The sequence below is a fragment of the Rhinopithecus roxellana genome, chromosome 5 (genome assembly GCF_007565055.1).
Source record: "Rhinopithecus roxellana isolate Shanxi Qingling chromosome 5, ASM756505v1, whole genome shotgun sequence".
Taxonomy (NCBI): Eukaryota; Metazoa; Chordata; class Mammalia; order Primates; family Cercopithecidae; genus Rhinopithecus; species Rhinopithecus roxellana.
The window spans coordinates 44,275,880-44,302,373 of NC_044553.1; the positions used below are offsets into that span (position 1 = coordinate 44,275,880).

Genomic DNA, 26,494 nt, shown 5'->3' on the forward strand with positions numbered 1-26,494 from the left:
AAAAAAGCAACAAAGAAGCTATAGAGTTTATGTAAAAATTTTTTGTAGTGAGCATTTTTGTTATATTTGGTAGGAAACTGATACTTTGGAAACAGGGGAAAGGAAGATTAGGGAGATCTGCATTATTCTTTAGCTAGTCCTTGTTCCAAGTATATTGTAGACATAGGGGTAAACGTTAGAATTGTAATGAAGTGCAGTGGTTCCTTGGGTATTATATGTACATTATTTGTTCTGTAGTTAGCTGAGAGGACACTGGATAGGTGACTAGGCCTTTGATTTTTTTTCTTGTGTGAATGAGGAAAAAGGAAAAGGTACTCCAAATGCTATGATTTTTGTGATATGTGCCTCGCTCTTAATTGTCAAGTGATACTTTCACCTTAACTGTGTAGGCTAGACTGCTTGGTGTATCTTCATTCCATACCATTAATTCACAAAAACTTACAAAGTATTCTTCCACTTGTTGCCTTTTTGATTTGATTAATTTGTTTAAAGGTACATTGAAGGCTGTCTTCTACTGTATTAAGGTTGAGTGAACACATCCGTGTTCACTTTTCTGTGTAATTATGCTATAATTGAGAGGTCATTAATTAATGCCTGATGTCTAATAAATAGAGCTTGGGTTGTTTTTTGTTACATATTTGTTCGTATTGAAACTCATCTCCTGCTTTACCCCATTTCTGAGGCTCTGTGAAATATTTCAACCTCAGTCTTCGCATTTTGTTAGCCAGTTACTTCACTGTCATTTGTATACCCAGGTATTTAACTTGATTTTCCATTTAGGCTATTTATATTTTCTGATAATTAGTGGAATTCAATTCATACCTCTCCATCTACTTCAGCAAGTGTTTTCTGGTCATTGGTTTTGTTTTTCTGTCAGACCTTTCCTTACCCATGACCAAAAAAAATCCTTAATTTTATCATAACTTCAGGTTTTATTTTTATTGTTGCTTCGAATAGTCGACGTGGGTAGAATCTTTTTTACCTGCTGCCCCCAAAATAAACGTTGTAATAAACTTTGTTTCCTGTCTGTCTGTGGGTTATGCTTACTTATTGAGGCAATGGACCTTCTTGTTGCAGACTGGCTTTTCAGGAATCATGAGACCCATTTACTTGTACAGTTACGGGTTTCTTCCAGACCTCCTAAAGGACAAGAGTTACTAGTTACATTCCTGCCCTCTGACACAGTAACTATCACTTAGGTGCCACACCTCTTTGAGATTGTCAGAAGTCATGATTGCCTGTCATCCAGACCTAATAATTTTATATTAATATAACTGTATTACTCTTTGATCCAGCATTCTAACTTCTACTTCAAAAATTATTTCAGGTCTCTCTTGATTAAGTTTTCCAGTAAATACGGAACCAGAGTTCATGAGTATCTCTTTTATCTCACTTTCTTTCCTGAATAAGAACTTATATTATTGGCTTTTTGAGTAACTTATAAATAATATTCAAACTCCTCTTCAGGATTTTTATTGCTTTCTTTTGAAAAAGTAGCTCTGTCTGTGAAAACATGATTATATGGATCCTTTTTTATCTCCCCATTGTAGAGTACCTTTTTAATGCAACAAAAGAGCAAATAATTCTGAACCACTGATTTATCATTCAATCTAGATTCCTGATTTTGTTTATAACATGGGCTGTATATTTGATTGTGGAGCCTATCTTGACATCACAATGGCTTTTCATCCTTTAATTATAGTTGGTAAAAAGTAAATTGATCTTATTCCATTTGTCTTCACCAGTGGATTCAGTATTGGAAGAAAGCTCTTTGGCAAGTGCATAACCTGACTGAAATGTCAGGGAACAGATGGAAAGGAGTTCCGTAAAAATTGGCTGAATAGTAGGAGTTTGACTTTCTGAAAAGTTTACTGCCTTTCCTTTCCTCCAGAAGTGATATGAGGAAGAGCTCAACCTTCAAACGAAGAGACAGCTGTTTTTAGGCTAGTATTCAGTAGGAGAAGATAAAAGCCGTTTCAAATGAGGTCTTTACCCTATGATTTCTTTATTTTTGAAGAGACATGAGCTCTCTTGATATCAAAAATATCTCATGATCGATGTAAACACAAAAAACAGTTTAGAGCCAATGTAAGTAGTTCTTTTGAATTTTCCTAATTATACTACTGCCTTGATTAGGGTGAAAAATTACATTTAGGGTAATTAACATATAATATGGATGTGAAGGCAACTGACTGTGATTATGTAGTTGGGTGTTGTGAATGTTACTACAGTCAAAATTTCTGCTTAAGTGCATATAGGCTATTTTTGTACAATTTAACATTTCCTCATAGTGTTCTGAAAACCACACTGAAAAAAATCCCTTTTAAATTACTGATATTTGTTGCCTGATTAACTTATGTGAATCTATGATGAGGCTCTTACGTATTAACTTTAACAAATTAAACTATTATGTTTATAATCACATGAAGAGTTTGAGGCAGGACGTCCTACCTGACATCAGGTACTTCTTCTACATTTGATAAAACTAAAAATGCGTTGGAAGACAGATGCAGTACTTTGGAGGATAGAAAAGTACAATAAAGATTAAAAGAAAGATGGGCAATTTGGCAGTAAAACAAATTTAGCTCTGACTGCTGGGGTCTCTGTTTTCTAATTACTCAGCTTTTTAGTACGTTAAAATTGGATGTTAATCTTCATGATGAATCTTTTCTTTATACTATTGAACCAAATAGTTCTTTCTCTTATTTACTTTTTATGTTGTCTTCAGGTGGATAAATTAGGTGTTATGTCTATGTTTTTCCCTTTGTATCCACATAAGCATAATTTGCAAAAAAAGCCTTTGCCACAGTGGGAATTCGTTGTGGTGATGAAAGCTAAAGTGTTCTTTCATGCTAATTTTATAATGTGTGTATACTGCAGAAGTTAGACAAAGAAACTAAGTTAAACAAAGATCTAGAGCCACTGCCAAACCTAAAAACAACAATGGCACAAAGAAGAGAACAGAATGCAGGGTCCAAAGCCAACAAAATCCCAATGTAAATTTGCTAGTTTGCAGGCATCACATGTAAATGGGCTTATTTTGGCAACTCTTGGAGTTAAAAATACAAAAGACATCACTTATACAAAAGCAAAAATAATTGAGGTTTTTTTTTTTTAAATGGGAAAATGGTCTTTCAAAATTTATAGTAGCCAGTTAGTTTGTATGAAGAACGCTGCCTTTCACTTTTGTTAAAATCCATTTGTTTACTTAATCCCATTACTAATGTACTGTGGTTCTTCATTTTATGAAAGTCATTTTGGATGTCATAAGAAGACGACATGACCATTATATCAAAAGTTTACTGAGCACATTTTTTTCCCTAAGCCTTGAATTGGGACCTGTAATTAGAATCCTTTCTTGGTATGTTGGCATCATATTTTATATTAATATAATTGCCATTTTCAAGCCGTTGCCTGCATGCCCATTTAGTCAATTTAATTACAAAAGTACCTTTTACCTTATTTTATTTTTCAATTATTATTATTATTATTATTTTTGAGACGGAGTCTTGCTCTGTTGCCCAGGCTAGAGTGCAGTGGCACGATTGCAGCTCACTGCAACCTCTTGCCTCATGTGGGAGGGAATAAAGTGAATCCTTAGCAAGTTTGGGTCTGGCTCATTTGTGGTTCATCAGATGGACATGGATGAAGGGAAACAAAAGTAGTAATGTTTCTTTGAAAATAAAGAATTGAAAACAGAGTGTTCTTATGGAAATAAAAAGATAATGGCTAAAGAAATGGGCATCACTTTTTGGTTATGCAAAAAAATGTGATTTTCCTGCTGTAATGTATACAGACAAAGTCTTACTCTGTTGCCCAGGTTGAAGTTTGTGTCGTAGTCATCACTTACTGTGACCTCAAACTCCCAGGCTTAATTAATCATCCTCTCTCTGCCTCCTGAGGTGCCAATACTACAGGCACGCACCACCATACCTGGATTCCCAATCCAGGTCCCAATCCAAGGCTTAGGGAAAAAATGTGTTCAGTAAACTTTTGATGTATAATGGTCATGTCTTCTTACGACATCCAAAATGACTTCCATAAATATGAAGAACCACAGTACATTAGTAATGGGATTAAGTAAACAAACGGATTTTAACAAGAGTGAAAGGCAGCATTCTTCATTCTCCACAAATTTTTTTTGTGGAGACGGGAATCTCACTATGTTGCCCAAGCTGGTCTCGAAGTCTTGGTTTCAAGTGACCCTCCTGCCTCTGCCTCCCAAAGGGCTGGGATTACAAATGTGAGCCACTGTGCCCAGCCTTACATATAAATATTTTTTCTTATGAACTTTTAGGTCTACTTTTTTGTTTTGTATTGTGGTTAAAAAAACATGAGATCTGTCTTCTTAATAAATTCATAAGTGTGCAGTATGGTATTGTTAACTGTGTGCACATTGTTTTACAGCAGATCTTTAGTACTTTTTCATCTTGCATGACTGAAACTCTATCCCCATTGAGTAACAGTTCCCCACTCTACAGTAATGACCATTCTACCTTCTGCTTCTGAGTTTCATTACTTTAGATACTTCATATAAGTGGAATTATGCAGTACTTGTCCTTTTGTGACTGGCTTATTTTATTAACATGTCATCCTGCAGGTTCATTCATGTTATCATGAGTAATAAAATTTTTTCTTTCGCTGGGCGCGATGGCTCAAGCCTGTAATCCTAGCACTTTGGGAGGCCGAGACGGGCTGATCACGAGGTCAGGAGATCAAGACCATCCTGGCTAACATGGTGAAACCCTGTCTCTACTAAAAAATACAAAAAACTAGCCGGGCGAGGTGGCGGGCGCCTGTAGTCCCGGCTACTCGGGAGGCTGAGGCAGGAGAATGGCGTAAACCCGGGAGGCGGAGTTTGCAGTGAGCTGAGATCCAGCCACTGCACTCCAGCCTGGGCAACAGAGCGAGACTCCGTCTCAAAAAAAAAAAAAAAAATTTCTTTCAGGCTAAATAATATTTTATTGCATGTGTGTGCCACGTTTTCTTTATTTTTCATCTAAAGACCCACTAAAACTACATTTTCTTTATTCACTAATCCATCAATATACATTTAGGTTATTTCTACATTTTGGCTATTCATGTTGTAATAAACAGAATACAGATATCTTTTTGAGATCCTAATTTTAACTCTTTTAGATAAGTATCCAGAAGTGGAATTGCTGGATCATTATGATAGTTCTATTTTTAATGTTTTGAGGACCTGCGATACTGTTTTGCATAGCAACCGTATCATTTTATATTCCCCCCAGCAATGGTTCCAGTCTCTTCATGTCCTCACTATCACTTATGTTCTTATATTTTGTGTGTGTGTGTGTGTGTTTTTATAATAGTCATCCTAATGGGTGTGAGGATATATATCTATCTCATTGTGGTTTTGATTTGCATTTCCCTGATGATTAGATATGTTGAGAACATTTTTATATTTCTATAAGAATATACAAAGAAGACACCTGTATGTCTTCTTTGGAGAAATTGGGTATTCTTAATTGATTTAAAGTAATATTTAAATCAACAGAATGTTAGCAAAGTAAAAGATACTGAATTTCTAGAAGTCTTTCTGATTGTATTTGAATTCTATGAAGTGTTAGGCTAGTAGTTTTGTGTTTGTCCATTGATTGTTTTTGGTTTAAGTTATTTCTTCAAGAAAACTCATTTTTAACTTATAAACTTATTTCAGAAATTTTGGAAAATAGTGAAAGGAAGAAAAAAATTCAACTTTGCAAATGAAATTATTTTTTTAGTTCCCTTCAGTTTTCCCCCTCATGCATTCTTTTTAAAGTTAACATATTAAACTTTTTTCTTGTATCTTGCTTTTTTACCAAAAACTATGATGGAAAGAAAGTTTTTATTTAAAAAAGCTTAACATATAAAAGAGAAAAAGTAGTAACAATTTTTACATTCAGATTGGACACTTTCAAATTGGAAACAAGAAGAAACAGTTTTTGAATTAAATAGGAAAGTGAAAAAAAAAGGATAAATAGGAGCTAATACTGTATTACTGAATTTATATACTCTTAGAAACATGGACAGAGTCAGAACACATAGTAAATTTATATGATAATATAAGCTCTACTGCTTGAGTTTTGAATTTTTCACTGTTTAAGAATTTACCAGCCAGGCACAGCGGCTCATACCTGTAATCCCAGCACTTGGGGAGGCCGAAACAGGCGGATCACTTGAGGTCAGGAGTTTGAGATGAGGCTGGCCAACATGATGAAACCCCATCTCTTAAAAAAAAATTTACCTGTGGATTCTTTAAGTGAAGTTACTTATATCATCATTTAATTACTAGTTTTTAAAATGAACTTTTTGTTCATTAGAGAAATTTATGGGGCATATATTCTACTTGTTGAATGAATCATCACGCTCAGAGAGAGTTCCAGATTTGTGACTGATTTGCCTTACCATTTTTTTTTTCTTTTTTAGCTATTCTAATTTTTTTTTTTCAGCCTTGCTTTTATCCATTTTTCTGGTCAAAATTTTATGTATCTTTTCTTTGAAGTAGAGCCTTTCATGCTGACTTTAGTTATGTGATTTTTCAACTTTCCGAGTAGCTGAGACTACAGGCTAACACCACCACGTCCAGTTAATTTTTGTATGTTTTTTCATTTTTATTTTTATTTTTTAGCAGAGATGGGTTTCACCATGTTGGCCAGGCTGTTCTCGAACTCCTGATCTCAAGTGATCCACCTGCCTTGGCCTCCCCAAGTACTGGGATTACAGGCATGAGCCACCATGCCTGGCTGACATTCTTAAATTAACTATTGGAATGCATATATTAAATGTTCTTAATCTCTCAAGTTTCCTTCACACTATCGATAAATATCTTCCTCTAACTAAAGGCACACCAAGGGAGAAACAATATTCCCCTTCTTGCCTCCTGAGGCAGCTCTGAACAATATATAAACTCCTCATATTTTACCCATTTTTTCCCCAATCTTGTTAATGTTGTAATTGAGGAAATTAAGAAGCTCAGTCTGGTTTCTTGCTCCTAGGCAGAGATGAAACTAAACTATGCCTTTCATCTTTACAAGTTCTTTGGTTTGAAAATTTTAAAGGGGGGATCATGGCTAATTCAGCTAAAGGACACAGAGCAAATTTAGAATAAATTTGTACTTAAGGAAATATTGTCACCTGTGAGTATTTTGCCAGCATTTTGCCATTGACATTGCTTTTTCTAAAGGGTTTTACATACTTGATAGGTATTCTGTATAATACTTAGAACATTTAAAATGATGCTTGGTAGTACAAACAAGTTACTTTATCATAGATGTTTATAGAATAAATGGTGAGATTTTAGCCCTTCACTTGTATTTTAAGGTTACCAAAGGGAAGTGTGTTCTATAAATCTGTTGTTACTGTCTTCTGTTGCTATCTTGATTACCATCTTACTTGCAGAAAGACTGAACAAGATAAGTGATTTTTGTATACCTAAAACTACTCAACAATAATAATTTGAGTAGTTTAATAAGGATTCTTAATATAAGAAATTGTAATGGTGTTAGATGAGCAAAAATTGGTTGACTTACGGAGATCTCTGCCTTGAACAGCAATTATCTTGCAATATTACAAAAATGTCAGAAAAGAATTCTTGATTTTTCACCTTTCTCTATTTGGATTGTGAGAGAAAATAAATATTTCTGAAAATTTTATAAAGAAAATATTAGCCTCAACTGAAAAAACCTTTTTCCCTCTTGAATATCAAGTGTAAATATACAATATCTCAAAACATATCCCCTTTGTTGTGTGTCACTTAATAGCGATATGTTGTGAGAAATGCCTTATTAGGCGATTTCATTCTATTGCTAACATCATAAAGTGTACAGTGCCTACATAAACTTAGATGGTATAGCTTACTACATGCCTAGGTTGTATAGTATAGCCTTTTGTTCTTAGACTACAAACTCGTACCATGTGACTGTACTGAATACAGTGGGCAGTTGTAACACAATGATGATTATTTGTGTATCTAAACATAGAAAAGGTACAATAAAAATATAGTATTATAATCTTCTGGGACCACTGTCATATATGCATTCTATAGTTGTTATGTGGTACAAGACTTTATTTACATATGAATTTTCTACCTTTGATCTGCATTAAATTTCTAAAAATAACATTGCATTTACCTTCTCAATCTATAAATTTAGTTAATTTCTTGGATATAATTGGATGGGCTTGCCAATCATAAGCCACCACTTATATTCCTCCACTTAAATTTTTTTGTTTGTTTTGTTTTGTTTTGTTTTTGAGACAGAGTCTCGCTGTGTCGCCCAGGCTGGAGTGCAGTGGTGCGATCTCGGCTCACTGCAAGCTCCACCTCCCGGGTTCATGCCATTCTCTTGCCTCGGCCTCACAAGTAGCTGGGACTACAGGCGCCCGCCGCCATACCCAGCTAATTTTTTTGTATTTTTAGTAGAGGCGGGGTTTCACCGTTTTAGCCAGGATGGTCTCAATCTCCTGACCTCGTGATGCGCCCACCTCGGCCTCCCAAAGTGCTTAGGATTACAGGCATGAGCCACTGTCCCCAGCCTCCTCCACTGAAGTTTTAATTGTGGTGGAGGGCTAAGTCTTACTTTGTATCTTGCAAAAGACATGGCTCTCTATCATTTAGGTAGATTTTGTTGTTCAACCTGTCATTTTGGTTTGTATCGAGTTACAATTTTAATGAACATAATGTGCTGCGGTTTGTTTGATTTCTGTATGTACCCCTTATCCTCTGGAAACCCACAAGAATGTGAGTAAAACATGAATATTGGGAAAAATTTATATATAGTGAAATAAGTGTATCTTAAATGTGTAACTCAGTAAGCTTGATAAATGCATACATCTATCATCAGTATCAAGATATTTATAGCATCAAGATATAAAATGTTTCTCTATCTACATGTAGTAGATACAGTGGAGGGTTTCCAGCATTGAACACTTACTCCTCCAGTTGCTGGAAGTGTTGGTGAATGACTCAACCGCAGTTGCTCTTCAAGAGTTACCCTCTGCTAAAGAGAGCCATCTTGACCATGGTCACATCCACTTTCTGGGGGCCGCCTGTGTCCACTTTCTGGGGGCCGTGAGATGGAGGGAGAGGTATAAAGGTCTTGGCCCACTTGCAGCAATTTGGGACAGTTCTCAAATGTCATCCCAGCTCCAGAATTTCCCATATGATCAGCTGAGGCATTTGTTGCTGTGTAGTTCAATTCAGCTTCTGCCTCTACCCCTTTGCGCTACCTTCAACTCATAGGTTGAACATGAGAGCGTTTTTCAGTGAATTTATTTTACAGATACTTCCATCTGCTTCCCAGGAACCTACCCAGCAGCACTCCAGAAATATCTCTTATGTCTCCTTCCAGTCAACCCTTACCCACTCCAAACAACCATTGTTTTAATTTCTGTCACCATAGATTAGTTTCATTACTTCTGGAATTGCACATTAATGGAATGAGATAGTATGTCCTCTTCTGTATCTGGCTGCTTTTGCTCACAAGAGTTATCCACGTTGTTATGTGTATTAGCAGTTTGTTCTTTCTGTTGCTGAATAGTAGTATTTCATTGTATCAATAATAGACATTAGGGCTGTTTCAAGTTTATGGCTATTACAAATAAGTCTGCTATAAACAGTTTTGTGTAATTCTGTTTGTGGATATATATACTTTCATTTACCATGAACTGGAATTTCTAAGTCAGAGTTTAGAAGTATTTTAATACTCTGAAAAATTGCCAGTTTTCCAGACTGATTTTACCATGACAGTTCTAGTTGCTCTGCATTCTCTCTTAATTCTTTGTGCTAATTGATACATTTAGTTTTGTAACATCACTATTTGTGTTCTTTTGTGCCATTTATTATTTTGTGTCTTTGTTTTGCCCTTTTTGACTCATTAATCAAATTTTTTAAATTCAGTTTTAATTCCTCAACGTGGCTTTTTAGCTGGACCTCCTTCAGTTATTTTTAGGGGTTCCTCTAGGAATTATAGTATAATCACAGTTTACTCAGAGCTTTTAGTTTACTATGTCAATGTAAACTTAAGGATCTTGAAAAGTATTATTCTGTATACCTCTTCCTATTCTTTGTCATAAAAATGTTACAAGATTTTCAAAACAACTTTAGAGTTTCTGCTTTGAATAATCACGTGCATTTTAAAGAAAATAGAGGAGAAATCATCTTTATTTGTACTCACGTATTTGCCATCTGTATGCTTTCTTTTTTCTTGTAGTTTTGAATTTTATCTGGTATTGTTTTCCTTCAGCCTAAAAACTCTACTTAGCATGTCTTGTAGTTTGGGTTTCTAGTCAGTGATTTCTGAGGTGACATTCTTTTTCCCTCTTCATGCTTAAAGGGTATCATTCCTTTATTGTTTCTGATAAGTCTTCGTATCATTTTCCCCTTACGTAATTTATCTTCTCTCTGGTGAATTGAAGATTTCTTTCTTTGCAGTTGCACTTTAGCATTTTGACTATTGGTGCATTGGTGAGGTTTGCTTTGTAGTTCTCTCCGACTTAGAGACTGCTGAGTTCCTTGGATCTACAAGTTGTTTTCACTGATTTGGGGAAATTTTTGCCAGTTTTTTTGTCTTACATACTTTTGGTACTCTCATTACATGCATTTAGACCATTTAATGTTATCTAACAGGTAGCTGAAACTATTAATTTTTTCAGTATATTTTGTGCTTTAATATTGAATAATTTTATATTGATGTGTGTTCAGTTTTACTTATCATTTCTTCTGCTGCTCCAGTTCATTGTTAAGCTTATCCAGTGAAATTTTCATTTCAGATATTATACTTGTCAATGCTAGAATTTTATTTTTTTAAAAGGTTTTCTCTGTTAAGAGCCTCCATTTGTTCATTCATTTTGACTATCTTTTTCTTAACGTGTTCGAATATTTATAATAGCTGCTTTAAAATCCCTTTATTATTCCAACATCTTTGTCATCTTGGGATATGTTGACTAATGGTCGCATTTTTATTTCACCACACATCTAGTAATTTTTAATTTCATATTGGAAAATATAAATGATATGTTGTAGAAGTTTTGGCTTTTGTTAATTTTTGCAGTTTTGTTTTTGCTCTGGTAAGTAGTTATGTTATTGGTTAATTATCTTGAGGCATGGTTTTTTGCTTTGTTAAGGCAGGTCTGTAGAAAGCCCAGATTATTTACCAAGCCTTTCTAATTCATCTCTGCTGTGGTAGCCAGCATCTGAAATCTGTGATCAGTTATTTTAGTGTTCCAGCTGTTGCTTTTAGTTGGGATTCTTGTATTCTTCCTCACGTTTATGTTGAGAGGTCATAAAGATTGGAGGGAAAATTAAATGTAAATTTTTGGACCTTTCTCAGCTGTGGCTTTCTGCTCCCTTGTGTTTCCCTCCATAATTTCCAGTCACATTGGCATTCTCAAATTCTGTTTTCTGGATTCTGCCTTTTCTTCCTCCTCTTCTTTTTTTTTTTTTTTTTTTTTTTTTTTTTTTTTTTTTTAAGTAGAGACAAGGTCTTTCTATGTTGCCCAGGCTGGTCTCGAACTCCTAGACTTGAAGTGATCCTCCTGCCTCTGCTTCCCAAAGTGTTGGGATTACAGGCATGGGGCCACCACGCCCAGCCTATTTTCTGACTTCTTAAGCAAAGAAGACACTGGCTTTCTGCTTGTCCAGCCACCACATGCCGTATTGACTGGGGAGTGCCTTCATTTAACCATATAGATTTGGATCTTACCCAGAGAGTCTGGTTTTGTTCTTTGCTTTATAGTTTCAGGTCTTGTGTTTAAGTCTTTAATCCATTTTCAGTTGAATTTTTCATATGATGTGAGATCAGCATCCAATTTCATTCTTTTGCATGTGGACGTCCAGTTTTCCCATTGCCATTTTTAGAGACTACCCTTTCCCTATTATGTATTCCTGGCATCCTTGTCAAAGTGCAGTTGACCATGCATGCGTGGATTTCCGAGTTCTCTATTATGTTCCATTGGTCTATGATCTGTTTTTAATGACATGATTTTATGTCTGGACCATACTGCTTTAATTACTAGAGCTTTGTAATGATATTTTGAAATCAGGAAGGTTTAGACATTATGAGAGTTCAGAATTTAGAAATCTACATGGCAATAATATTTGCTTACATATGTACACTCATACATATAACAAATTTGTATGAATTTTTTAGTCCATTTCATGAGAACAGTGTGCTATATCAGGGCTTTCAGCTGAGTGCATTCTTGGTGTGATTACCTTTGTTCTGTGCCTTGGTCATCACTTGTATCTTTTATGAAGGCTGCCTTGCAATGTCACGCCTTTCACCAGGGAGATTGGGAGAGTGAATGTAAGTGGATAAGAAGCTATAGCTAGGCCGGGTGTGTGGCAGTCCCAGCACTTTGGGAGGCTGAGGCAGGTGAATCACCTGAAGTCAGGAGTTCAAGACAGCCTGGCGAACATGATGAAACCCCTTCTCTACTAAAAATATATAAATTACCCAGGCCTGGTGGTGGGTGCCTGTAATCCCAGCTACTTGGGAGGCTAAGGCAAGAGATTCACTTGAACCTGGGAGGCAGAGGTTGCAGTGAGCCGAGATCATGCCATTGCACTCCAGCCTGTGTGACAGAGCGAGACTCCATCTCAAAAAAAAAAAAAAAACAAAAAACAAAAAACCTATGGCTGCTACTAGAAAACTTGTTCTTATGTTAAGTAGCAGTGTCATGTTGTTTATAAAAAACTTCTTTAGTGAGCTTTTCTGTGTATTCAGCATTGAAGGTGATACAGAGTAAGACCTGAATGTGGCCTTTGCTGTTAATTTGAGACATGTTAGATAGTGTTCATGTAAACAGTATAACTTCATCCATTAATGGACATTTAGGTTGTTTCCACATTTTGGCTATTGTGAATAATGCTGCAGTTGACATGGGAATACAGATATCTCTTTTAGATGCTGATTGTGATTGTTTTGGATAACTAGTAGTAGGATTGCTGGGTCATTATGATAGTTCTGTTTTTAATTTTTAAAGGAACCTCATACCATTTTTTTAATAGCAGCTATACCATTTTACATTCTCACCAACAACGTGCAAGGGCTCTAGTTTCTCTGTATCCTCATCAACACTTGTTTTCTTGTGTATGTGTGTTTTTAATAATTGCCATTCTAACAGGTGTGAGATTATATCTTACTGTGATTTTGATTTATATTTTCTTGATATTTATGATGCCAAGCAGATTTTCATATACCTGTTAGCCATTTGTATGCTTTCTTTGGAGAAATGTCTATTCAAATGTGTTGTCTATTTTTAAATTGGCTTATTTGGATTTTTCTGCTGTTGAATTGTAGGGGTTTCTTATATATGTTGGACGTTAACCCCTTATCAGAGTTATGGTTTGCAAATATTTTCTCACATTCTGTAGATTGCCTTTTCACTCTGTTGTTTCCTTTGTTATACAGAAGCTTTTTAGTTTAATGTAGTTCCACTTGTCTGTTTTTGCTTTTTTGGCTGTTTTTATTTTGTCACATCCAAGACATTTACAAGACCAGTGTCGTGAAGGTGAGGTAGTTAACAGGATCAGGCACCGCAGAACAGAGGTAAATATAACCTGTAGCCCGTCACCTTTTTTTTTTTTTTTGGTAAATAAAGTTTATTTGAACACAGCAACTCCCATTTGTTTGCATAACGCCTGTGGCTGCTTTTTTGCTAGAGTTGTGGAGTTGAGTAGTTGGTATGGAAGAGATCGGCCCCCAGTTGCATAAAGTATTTATCATCTGGCCCTTTATTGCAAAAGTTTGCTGACCTGTGCTATAGAGATCAAAGAAATGAAGAATAAGAGTAAGAGTTATATTTTATGACTAGGATGACTTTGATGACCTGAAAGAGTTCAGTTTTATACTGTAAACAAATGTTTGCTGAGAGCCTGCTTTGTGCCTGGCATTTGGTTTTGCTGGTATGATCCAGAAGATGATAGATAGCAAGAGATTAATTAATGAGTGAGTAAATGGTAAGGAGTGAAGGTGATGAATATAAATTTTTCTTTTTGAGTATGGAAAGAATTGGGTGGTAGTTTGGTACTATGAGGGAAATTTTTAAATATAGGGAAAATATGAAAGGAAAATTTTTAGAGTTCCTCTGAGAGAGGCAGAGTGTGTTGTCATTATAGGAATTAATGGTCTAAGACTTGAACCAGGGAGTGCATGGGCCTCATTACAGGAAATGAATAGAATTGTTTGTGGAATTAAGTTAATAATAGTAATTGCTCACACAGCTGTTTTTACATAGCAAATTGTGTTAGGTAATCAGCAAAAATCCATTAAAATGTGCTTGATAGTTATGCAGAAACTGCTTTATTGGTACTGACTTATGATCCTAATGAGTACCATAAAAACAAAAAACCTTTGCACTTTCACGTTGGTATAGTGTTGTATATTTTTTGTTTAATGGGTAAGTGCATTTGTAGTGTTTTCATCTTCCTTTTCTAACCACCAAACCCAAATATAATTGTCCTGTTCAAGAAGGGCAGCAACATGAACCTTATGAGCTCACAGAGCAATGAGGTGTGTTCTCACTGAAAAAAGGAGTATCTATTTGATCACTTCCCTGTCTTCTTTCCCAGACAGAAGTGGAATGTTTTATTGTATGGTTGGATTTAGGTCTACTAATTTGTTTGTTTTCTGTGTGTTCAAACTGTATTTTGTTTTACTGTATCTCCATTCTTTTGGGGTGGGATTTTCTTAGAACTCCTTTTATTAGCTGGCTTTTTTGCAATGCCTCTGCTTTTTTTCTTTTTTTTCCCCTGGTAGCTTCTCTAGGGATGTTACTGTACATCATTAACTTCTCAAAGGCTATGTAGAGTTAATATTGTGCCACTTCACGTAAAAGGCAGAACTCTTTTGACTTTATACGTCTGTTTACTGACCTCCTTTATGCTATAGTTATAATATGTATTACATCTAAATTCATTGTAACTCTTAGGAGAGAAAATTATTTTTTCTCTCCTAAGCTCTATGTGTTCTAAAACATTAAAGGAAAAATTAGTCTTTTTATTTATTATATATGATACTATTCCCTAGGATGCAGGTTTTCCTCTGATAACGTTAGCCTTCAACCTGGGCCAGGTGCGATGGATCACGCCTGTAATCCCAGCACTTTGGGAGGTCGAAGCAGGCGAATTAGGCCGAGGTCAGGAGTTCAAGACCAGCCTGGTGAACATGGTGAAACCCTGTCTTTACTGAAAACACAAAAATGAGCTGGGCGCAGTGGTGTCCACCTATAATCCCAGCTACTTGGGAGGCTGAGGCAGGAGAATCGCTTGAACCTGGGAGGCGGAGGTTGCAGTAAGCTTAGATCACGGCACTGCACTCTGGCCGGGGCAACGAGCAAAACTCTGTCTCTAAAAAAGAAAAAAAAAATTATCCTTCAGCCTGAAGAACTTCTTTTAATATTTCTGGCCGGGCGCGGTGGCTCAAGCCTGTAATCCCAGCACTTTGGGAGGCCGAGACGGGCGGATCACGAGGTCAGGAGATCGAGACCATCCTGGCTAACACAGTGAAACCCCGTCTCTACTAAAAATACAAAAACTAGCCGGGCGAGGTGGCGGGCGCCTGTAGTCCCAGCTACTCGGGAGGCTGAGGCAGGAGAATGGCGTAAACCCAGGAGGCGGAGCTTGCAGTGAGCTGAGATCCGGCCACTGCACTCCAGTCCGGGCGACAGAGTGAGACTCCGCCTCAAAAAAAAAAAAAAAAAAAAAAAAAATTCTTATACCAAAGTTATGCTGGTAATGAGTTCTTAATTTTCTGTTATTTGAAAAGGTCTTTATTTCAACTCCATTCTTGATGGATATTTTTGCTGAGTATAGAATTCTGGTTGATAATCATTCTCCCACATCCCCCAGCCCCAGGCACTTTAAAGATATTTTTTTCACATCTGCCGTCATTCATAGTTTCTGAAGACAAGTTCTTAGTTATTTGAAATGTTGTTACTTTCAATGTAGTATGTCACTTTCTGGCCATTTTCAAGCTTTTTATTTTTGGGTTGTCAGCAGCTTGGCTATGTTGTGTCTGTGTATGGTTTTCTTATTTATACTCTGTGGGGTTCACTGTATACAGTCTTTAATCAGTAAATTTGTGTCTCTCACTGCATTTGTGAATTTTTTGGCCTTATTTCTTCAATCACTTTTTTCTACCATATTTTCTTTATTCTCTCATTATACTTATGTTAGTCTTTTAAATATCTTTCCTTAGATCTGTGAGGCGCTGTTCATTTTCTTTTAATCATTTTTCTCTTTTTATTAATTGGATAATTTCTGATGATCTGTCATCACGTTCACTGACTATTACCCTGTTATCTCTGTTCACTCTTAAAACCATCCAGGAAATTTCTTTCTAAATTTCAGATATTTAATTTTAGGTGTGTGTGTGTTTTGAGACAGAGTTTCTCTCTTGTTGCCCAGGCTGGAGTGCAGTGGTGCGATCTCAGCTCACTGTAATCTCCGCCTTCCGGGTTCAAGCGATTTTCCTGCCTCAGCCTCCTGAGTAGCTGGGATTACAGGCACCTGCCGCCATTCCCAGCTACTTTTTTGTATTTTTAATAGAGATGGGATATCAGCATGTTGGTCAGTCTGGTCTCGAATTCCTGACCTCGGGTGATCCACCTGCCTCAGCCTTGCATAGTGCCGGGATTACAGGCTTGAGCCACTGCACCCAGCCAATTTTAGTTATTTTTAGTTAATTTATTTATTTATGAGAGAGAATCTCGTTCTGTCACCAAAGCTGGAGTGCAGTGATGCAATCTCAGTTCACTGCGCCTACTGCCTCCCGGGCTCCAATCAATCCTTCAATGTTAGCCTCCTACCTAGCTGGGACTACGGGAGCACACTGCCGTGCCTGGCTAATTTTAATTTTTTGTAGAGATAGAGTTTCGCCATGTTGCTCAGGCTGGTCTCAAACTTCTGGACTCAAGCAGTCCACCTGCCTTGGCCTCCCAAAGTGCTGGGATTACAGGAATGAGACACAACACCTAGCTTAATTTTAGTTTTTTTAAATGTTTTTTCTTGGTGATATTTTCACATTTTTTTTTTTTTTCTGTTAAAAGCATGTATGTTTTACTTCATTGAGCATAGTTACAGCATCAGCCTTAATGTCCTTGTCTGAAAATTTTACTTTGGGTCATCTTGCTGTTGGCCTCTGTTGATTATCTTTTCCGTTGAGATTGGGTTACATATTACTGTCAAAGAATTTTGGATATTATATATGTTATTTGTGGAAAAATTGGCTTATTTCATGTTCTTCCAAAGAGTTTTGATGTATTTGTTTTAGTGAGCCATTTGCTTTTGATTAGACTCATAGTGAAAATTGTCTCTGGCCTGAAGTTCGTAGCTGCTCAAATCTCAATTCGGTTCTTTTAGTCTCAGCTACAAACTGCCTTATGCCTGCCCTGTGAATGGTGTTCCAATACTCAGCCAAATATTTGGGCAGAGATAAATAAAAAATTTGGGACCTCTCTTTTCTGGCTTTCTCCCTTTTGGGATTCTATCCTTACTTTCTGGTGACTGTGGTCGTCCTGTCTCTGTCCTCTTTTCCTTCAGGCCAAAAAGACAATGGGGTTTCTGTTGGAATTTTAGTTACTATAGGTTATGGCTGCTTGCCTACAGGACAAAGGTTTCAGAATGGAAAACTCACCTGTACTGGTCCCTGAAAGCAGAGAAAAAGAGAAACTCACCCATTCTGGTCTCTTCTTCCAAGTTTATATTTTCATCCAAAATCAGCCTGTTTTTGTTTACTCCCCAGAGCCTTTATGTAGTTGATAGCAAGCTAGCTAGATATTTTCTTTCCACCAGTCCTAGGATTTATAGTAACTATTGTAAGAGAAAGAATAGTAGGAGATAAGTTCAGAGAGGTAGGAAGCGGAACCTGTAAAACATTGTAGACCTTTGCGTTTATTAATAATTCTGAATGAGTTGGGAAGCCATTGGTAGGTTTTGAGCACAGGATGCACATGATTTGGTTTGTTTCTAAAAGGTTGCTTTAGTAGGAGAGGCAAGAAGAAGAAAAAACATTTAGGAGACTATTATAGTAATGCAGGTCAGAGATGATTTGATTGTGTTAAAAATTGCATCAAGGTTTTGTTTTTTGTTTTTCGTTTTTTAAAACTGTTGGTAGTGCTTCTATGGAAGAAAACACTGGCATTGGTCTTCAGGTACAGGGCTTTGGTATTGAGATTGGGAGAATACTTGCTTCTCTGGTACATTGGGAGGACCCTTCTTTCTAGAAACTTGACAGCTAGTTTAGGGGAGTTTTAAAGGTAGCTCAAGAGGCTTTGTCAGGGTTGGAATGTCTGTTCAGACAGAACAAATCTTTAAGGTACGGAGACCACCAGATCACTCTGTAGTTCCCATTAGACAATTCCCAAGTCAACCCCTGGGAACGTATTACTTTCAATTCCTGGCCATTAGGCAGTTTCTGTTTTTCTTAAATAGACAGACTTGGCATTTCCTTTTGGCCCTGTACTCTTACTTCTATGACTAAATCAGTCACTGGATTTTCCTTTTGTATCTTTACAGGGCATTTGTATCAGGGTGATATGGCTAGTAACAATAATATAGCAAAATCTGTGTTTGAAAGTCATTTTCAAAATTAGCCATTTTTTAAAATGAAATTAGCCGTGTGTTCATTACCTTATTGTACTGTACTGTGGCATTAAAGACTTTAATGGAACATCTGTACTTGTAAATCTTTGGTCTCAACAATGCCAAACAAAAATTCTGATTGGATTATTCAAGATGACCGGAAAGGGTGATTCCTTCTAATCTTTCTACCGGACTTACTTTCTTACATATGTGTTTTTTGTTTTTTAGACTGTTTTATTTGACAATTCACTGCACAGAACCTAAATTTTTTATAAGTAAAAAAGTCTCTATAATGTTATATACTTTAGATGAGGTAGCATGTTTTAACTTCTATTAAATTCCCTTGCAATTTTAATATTTTCCTAGCTTTTCCCCTTTTTATTAATGTGTAGCATAATAACAAAGCACTTGTCATTATATTCTAATTGATCCTATTTCACAATGTATTTCTGGGAAAATGCATTTGTAGATTTATTTCATGAGCATCTAAAATGTGAAAAATACAATAAAAAATGTTAGTGTTGGTTTTTTAGGTGTATGTTAATTTACAATTGATTGCAGCCTTTGAGTCTTATCTAAAGGAATATCCTTACTCTACAAATAGAATTGAATAAAGACACTATTAAAGATAGACACATTCATAGCTTTGGTTATGTGATATAGCTATCTCCAGTCAGAATTTATTTCATCAAATCATTTGCTGGATCCCCCTACAGCAGATGGCAATCCTGCAAAGTATATTATGTTTCCCTTATTTATGACAGTGCTGAGATTTGATATTTTTAGAGTACATTTTACTTTCTTGAATAAAAATTTTATTTCAGTGCTACTAAAGGCACAGTGCACATGTGCACCAGAGGGTGGGGGGAGAAAAAGAGAGAAATGTGTATGTGATTTTCCCTGTGCCCTTGCTCCCAACTATATGTGTGTCTCTTTCCCACAGGGAAGGCTCTCATTTATGATACCCTACCAGTATGGCCAGATTGAATTGCTTTTCCTACTGCTTTTGCTGCAGGGATATCCTAACCATTTCTCTCATTCTTGTATGCTGTCTCCCTGTTTCATCCTTTCATTCTTTCTTGGCTCATCAGACTCATCACTACTAACTGAAAATATTTTCCCATTTCCTGTCTTATTTCTCACTTTACCCTAGTCTTAGTTCAGGTTGTCAGAGGTTAGTGATAGGTCTGGTAGTGGCAAGTGGGAAGAGAAGGAACTGGTGTTCATGTCAGCAGCTTTGCTCCTGATTCTTCCCTTTTACTTTCAGGCTGGTTTACTTACTAAAACTCCACAGTGCTAATAATAATTTGTTCACAGGGCCTATATGTGGTGGGGGGTGGGGGAGAGGATGGAGGGAAACACAATAGGTGCTTAGGGCATAGAAAAGTATCTCCTCCCACCAAAAAAAAAAAAAAAAAAAAAAAAAACCCAGTTTCCAGTTTTTGCTAGTAGATCAAAACCTAGAGATGCCTGTAGGACTCTGGTGGCTTGGTGAAAGGGAAGAAATAGGAGAGAAGCTGTGGGATAGTTTTTTATTGACACTAGAAAGAAAATACTCTTAGTCAAATACTAAGATGGGAGTAGAGCATAAGAAGGTAGTCTAAATCCGTGTTCTTCCTAGAAAGGGGAGTAATGGCAAATGTTGGACTTGGCCAAGAAGTTTACCTGTTCCTCTAAGAATCTTATTCTCTGAAACCTTAAAAACTTGAATTTTACCTTTTTATTCCTTCTTTAAGGTCTCAGCCTTTTAGGGAACTGCCTGTATATATAGTAATTTATGATTGCTCTTAGTTACTTTTCTTGTTAAATGTTTTCACAAAAGAAGGTGGCAGATTGCTTTTGTTAAGTTCACAAAGTATTGTTTTTAGATATGAGGTCTAGAATTTAATGTTCCTTACTGGAAAATACCAAGTTAAAACAGCATGCTTCTAAAAATGGAGCACATAGAATCAGAATATATTGCATTTTACTTAATTGGTTCCATTCAGAAAAGCAGGTACTAAGAGATTGTCTATATAAAAGATTAACAAGGAAAAGGATAAATTAAGTCTTTCTGTTATTGATCACCCCTTTTAATCATGTTGAATAGAAATGGAAAAAATTTATTAGAAAGTCAAATAAGACTCAAAAGTGTTTCTATCATTAATTATTGCTGAACTTTCTCTTACATCTACCATTTTAGTATATGAGTCAAGGAACTAACTTCTCTGAAATTGTTGAATTGGCATGCATATACTAGAAATGGGAATGATGAAAATAATATGGGAATGATAATTCAGAAATGTCTTAAAAGGAAAAATGTTACCACTCATCACTGTATTGCAACTGCGATGTATTTTCTTGTCAATAGGTATTTTTTTCAGATTTTGGTCAATTTGTATAATATCTGTGTTGTTTATCTTCTGTGTGTAATTTCCTTTTTCTGCTTACCTTAGTCTTACGGCTGAAGCTTTGGAAAGTTTATTATTCCTGTCATATTTCTGTGTTTGTACAGCCATTGTCTTTAGCAGAAAGGAGTCATTGATGCTAAAAGATGACTCTTGCCTTTGTCAGTGCCAGCCACGACCTTTTACTAAGAGTCTGGATATGTTAACAATAAAACTACAGAGCTTGAGTTTAAAACCTAGCCAGATTCTTGTTATTCTATAGCATTCATTGAGCCCCTTGTCATGTCCAATATCAGTGGTATGTACTACTGTTTAGCTGGTGATTCCATCACCTAATTAATTACCATTTTATTTCATTAATCTTTGCTTTTTCTTTGTTTTATAGAAGTCACTTGATGAAAATTGAATATATAGTTTCACATAATTTTGTGTGTGTCTTAAATTTTGCTTGAGATGTTCTCTGTAACTGGCACCCATCTTTCCTCTCTCTCTATATTTTTACAAATGTATTTAAAATACATACAAAACTGGGCGTGGTGGTTCACACCTGTGATCCCAGCACTTTAGGAGGCCAAGGCAGGAGGATTGCTGGAGGCCAAGAGTTCAAGACCAACCTAGGCAACATAGTGTAAGACTCTGTCTCTACAAAATAAAAAAATAATAATAATTAGCTGAGCATTGTGGCGTGTTCCTATAGTCCTAGCACTGGTGAAGCTGAGGCAGGAGGATCACTTGAGCCCAGGCTTTTGTGGTTGCAGTGAGCTATCATCATGCCACTGCACTGCAGCCTGGATGACAGAACAAGAACCCTGCCTCTAAATGAGATAAAAATTAAAATACACATAAGCCTCATATTTATTAATCATTTGATATAAGAAAATATAAAGTCATAAAAAGACTAAGTTATGGTTTGATGATTTTCATTAGGACAAGATTCATCAAAATCACTTTCCATTGTATGTTCAATAAAAGTGATTTTTTAAAATACAACTTTTCATAAAATTTTTTGCAGTTCCATTTATTAGTGGATTTTGTAGGTATATGGTTGCCTTTTTCTTGGATTGAGTCTTAGAGGAATACTTGCTGCTACTCTACAGTTTTGGTTGCAAAGAAAATGCTTGGAAGATAGCTCACTGGTATCTAATGATACTGGAGAGATGGTAACAGTGTTTTTTTTGTTTTTTTTGTTTTTTTGTTTTTTTGTTTTGAGATGGAGTCTTGCTTTGTCGCCCAGGCTGGAGTACAGTGATGCGATCTCTGCTCACTGCAACCTCCGCCTCCCAGGTTCAAGTGATTCTCCTGCCTCGGCCTCCCGAGTAGCTGGGACTATAGGCGCCCGCCACCACGCCCGGCTAATTTTTTGTATTTTTAGTAGAGACAAAGTTTCACCGTGTTAGCCAGGGTGGTCTCGATCTCCTGACCTCGTGATCCACCCGCCCCAGCTTCCCAAAGTGTTGGGATTACAGGCGTGAGCCACTGCTCCCAGCCGGTAACAGTGTTTTTTACACCACATTCCCCAAACTCATAGACTATCTCTCAAATTTGGAACTTTAATACGAGCTCCACAGGAATGAACGAAACACTGTTCACATAATCTCTGTGTTTTCAAAGCCTCTGGTTCACTTGAAATTGTGCCTGCAATGTTGTCTATACTAGATACTCATCTTTTGTATTAACTCTTATTAAAAAGTTATTAAAATATACATTAATCACTTGATACAAGAAGTACAGATTCATAAAAATAATAGGGTCCTAATAACTAAGTTAGTAATTAGTACATTCTACTTTGGAAGCTGACCCCTCTCCATTCCCTGCTTTTTGTTACCCATCCTTTCAATTTGGTAATTCTGTCACTATAAAAGAGCCATGGTAATCATTGCAAGTTAGTGGCGAATGTGTGGCATTTAATTTATTACGTACCACATTCTCACCTAAATTACAGAGGGACTTCCGGGAATATCTTAAAGAAAGATAATTTCTAAACTTAGCAGAATGTTATCATTGTAATATCCAGGCTGTTCTCATGAAAGAATGAAAGAAGTCAGCTATTTCTGTGTTGATGAATTTCATCATAGAATGAAACTCGGAAGGAGTTAAAGAAGTGTACTCTGCTAGCAGTCAAAGATGAAAAAGACTGGAGTCTTCAAAACAGAAGAGGTAGAAATGACTGAATTGAGAGATCTCCAAGTCTTCCAGCTTTTACTGGGGACTGATTGGGAGGTGAAAATAATGGAACCCAAGTATCCGAAGATGCATTAAGGATGCACAATGAATTGTTTTGTTGGTTATGGCAACTCATTATTTCTCACTGTGAATTTTCTTTTGCCACCTTCATAAGAGTGGAACTGTTTATTTGAAATCAAATTGTGTATAATTTTAGAAGAGATGGAACTGTTACCACAAAAGTGTCATTTTGATTTTATATAACTAATGTTGATTTGATATGGTTGATATAGTTAGATTCAGTTTGATGTCATCAGTTAAGAATATCTGATCAGTGATCAGAAAGAAACCAACTTTATTAAATCAAATGATTGTCTTGCTTCATTTTCTAGGGCTTAAATGAATTATTCATGTTTTCATGTAGGCAGTACTAAACCAGACAAAGTTTGGGAGTTCATCTACTCCTAGAAGTAGCAGTGCAGGGCATGGGGCAGGATGGAGAGACTATGACCCATTCTAAAGTCTGCAAAGAAATATTTTAATTCTGAATTTCTGTAATTTACATAGGGTATTGCTTGAGGATTGATGGAACAATGATGAAGATACTTTGAAGTAACTTATATTTTACAGGTTTCTGAGGCAAAGATTGGTACTTAGCTGTTCCATGAAAACACAAAAACCACTTGCTGAATTGTACTCTGCTGTCCCATACCAAAAATATCCACAAAAGTATGTTTTCAGATATATCTTTTATTCTCTTCTCTTTTTAGGTATGGATGAAAGAGGAGGCACAACATCTTGGGGAACAAGTGGTCAACCAAGTCCTTCCTATGATTCATCTAGAGTAAGTTTGCTGATCAACCTTTGATTAAAACTGTAATTTGGCAGACTAAGTAATTTCTTTCATATATGCTCTGTTTCTTATGAGAAATGAAAATTAATTTCTTTTCATGGAAATATAGTAGAATACCCAGTACCTTTTTGGTACATTTAGTTCTTTTTATAAGCTGTCAAACTTTGGAGATTTATTTTATTTCCTACAGTTAAATATTCTTGGTGTTATTTGCACACCTGAACTGTCTACAGTACTCTTTACTAAAGACCTTGGAATGCCTAAGTGCTCTCCATATGTATTTAGCCATTTTTCTTTATGTTTGGTTTATTTGCTTTGCGAGATGGCAGTGGCTTTCAATGTACCGACTTCCAGCCTCTCTCCCTCATCGTTGCTTCAACAGTCATCAGCCCTTTGCATCAGGAACTCAGTAGCCCTGCCTCTTGGAAGCATATCAAAACAGACGTAACAGATGACATTTCTTGGTTAACAATTAAGAGAAAATAGGACCAAGCCATCTTTCTACACATTGAGGTCACAAGATTAGAGCCCTTTCCAACAAAAAACAAAAAAAAACCCCAAAACTTTATAAAATGAGACCAGGAAATGGAAAATTAGATCAAAGAATTAGAATAAAATTAAGCACTCTGCTCCCAGACTTTCTCTGGTAAACTGACGAGGTTAAGAGAGACTTTTCCAGGCTGGGCGTGGTGGTTCATGCCTGTAATCCCAGCACTTTGGGAGGTTGAGGCAGGTGGATCACTTGAAGTCAGAAGTTCGAGACCAGCCTAGCCAACATGGTGAAATCCCGTCTGTACTAAAAGTACAAAAATTAGCCAAGGCATGGGGGTGGGCACCTGTAGTCCCAGCTACTCAGGAGGCTGAGGCAGGAGAATCGCTGAACCTGGGAGGCGGAGTTGCAGTGAGCCAAGATCATGCCACTGGACTCAAGCCTGGGCCACAGAGTGAGACTCCATCCCGAAAAAAAAAAAAAGAGAGAGAGAGAGAGACTTTTCCAAAAGGCCATACTTTAAGTGAATGAATTTCTCATTTCTCTCAGAATTAACCAAGAGAAGAAAGAGACAAGCATAAGATTTATGGGTAGTTAACCCTAGAAGCAAATTGCCTTAATGGGAGGAAAACTGAGTAAGTGATTGAAATGCATAGTCTCAGTATGGATTACACAAGTTTGCTTTGAAAAATGCTGAGTTAAAATACCTTTTAAAATTCGGGGTTTTACTGTTGTATTTGGCTGTAGCCTATGTATAACTTATCTTAAATCCTTTGGAAAGAACTGGGATAGTCATACGGAATCCAAAAAGATGCATAGAGGCTGTTAAAGGTGGGTTTTTGTGTTTCACTTTTGGGAATCAGAGGCTGAGAAAGCTACATTGTAGTGTAAAGAGCCGTATGCTGAGTATGTCAGGACTTGAATTTTACTATCAACTGTGTTGTGAATCAGCCATTTAATCTTGGACACATTATTTTTGTCTTAGCCATTTGATCTTGGACGCATTGTTTTTGTCTCAAGGCTACTTAAACTGGTTGATGTCCGAATTTCCTTCCACTCTTAAACGTTTCTGATTCTTTGAGTATTATTATGAACATGTGAGATAGGATCCAGTTTAGATTTTGAAGGTAGGAGTTTTATGTAGTGGGAAACCCACAATACTACTAATTAATATTGGATTATTATTTTCAGAGGCTTGAGTTACTTTGTAATAACATGTTATTTCTTAGAATGCATTAAATGGTAGCTGGGTGCCTTATATTTATCACTCTTTCAGGCTTTCTTCACTGCTTCCCACTCCCCCACCGCCCCCCTTGAGTGCTGCATAGGATTTTAGGTGAAAAAAACATACTAATGTATCCAAACACTTAAATAATTTATGATCTTGAAATTAAATTTACCTTCAGACATGAAATCCAAAGCAAATCTTTTCTTTTTGCTATTTATAGGTTAAATTGAAATGCTGTATTTTACTTACACACACATGTAAGCTCCAGACCTCTACCTTTGTTAGAGTCCTGGTTTCTGCACTCTTCATTTGCTGCCCACCTGTACAGAGAGCATAGACACACACATGAACATATAGATAGAATCATGTTGTGAATAGTTTATTTATTTTTAGTATGTATTATGTACAGTGAAAAGTTAAATTGATTATGTAGTAAGCTAGTTTTCATAGAACCATAGAACCACATATGTATTTCTAACTGTCTGTTGAGATATCAGATAGAGTGAAGATTTAATGCTACCCTTCTTTATTTTTATTCCCATTGAAATCCACTCTTTCACTAATTTTTCTCCTTCTATCCTAGTCAGCGTCTAAACCTAAAAGGTTTGGTGAGACAGTTAAGAGATTTTTGGTATCATTTTCAAACAGAAATCTGGATCCAATTTCCACCTGTTATTCCCTTTAACTCTTCTTGCCAAGGAGAACTTTATGGTTGTCTTTGAAGCCTCCTTCAGTACTACTTTATAGGGAAATTATCAGCTTTTGGGGTTTCATCTTTTAACACCATTCA

The 26,494-nt window shown here is 36.4% G+C and overlaps 1 protein-coding gene across 6 annotated transcripts in view; it reads left to right on the forward strand.

The window, feature by feature from the left end:
* TCF12 (transcription factor 12) overlaps window positions 1-26,494 on the forward strand; it is a 379,427-nt gene that overhangs the window by 121,323 nt on the left and 231,610 nt on the right. For all 6 annotated transcript variants that reach the window (XM_030930025.1, XM_030930026.1, XM_010374267.2 and 3 more), the window contains exon 4: window positions 23,904-23,977. Coding sequence is in view for 4 of the 6 variants with exons in the window: in XM_010374267.2 (XP_010372569.1) it covers window positions 23,904-23,977 (74 nt within the window). In the remaining 2 variants the exon portion in view is untranslated. The remainder of the gene's footprint in view (window positions 1-23,903; window positions 23,978-26,494) is intronic.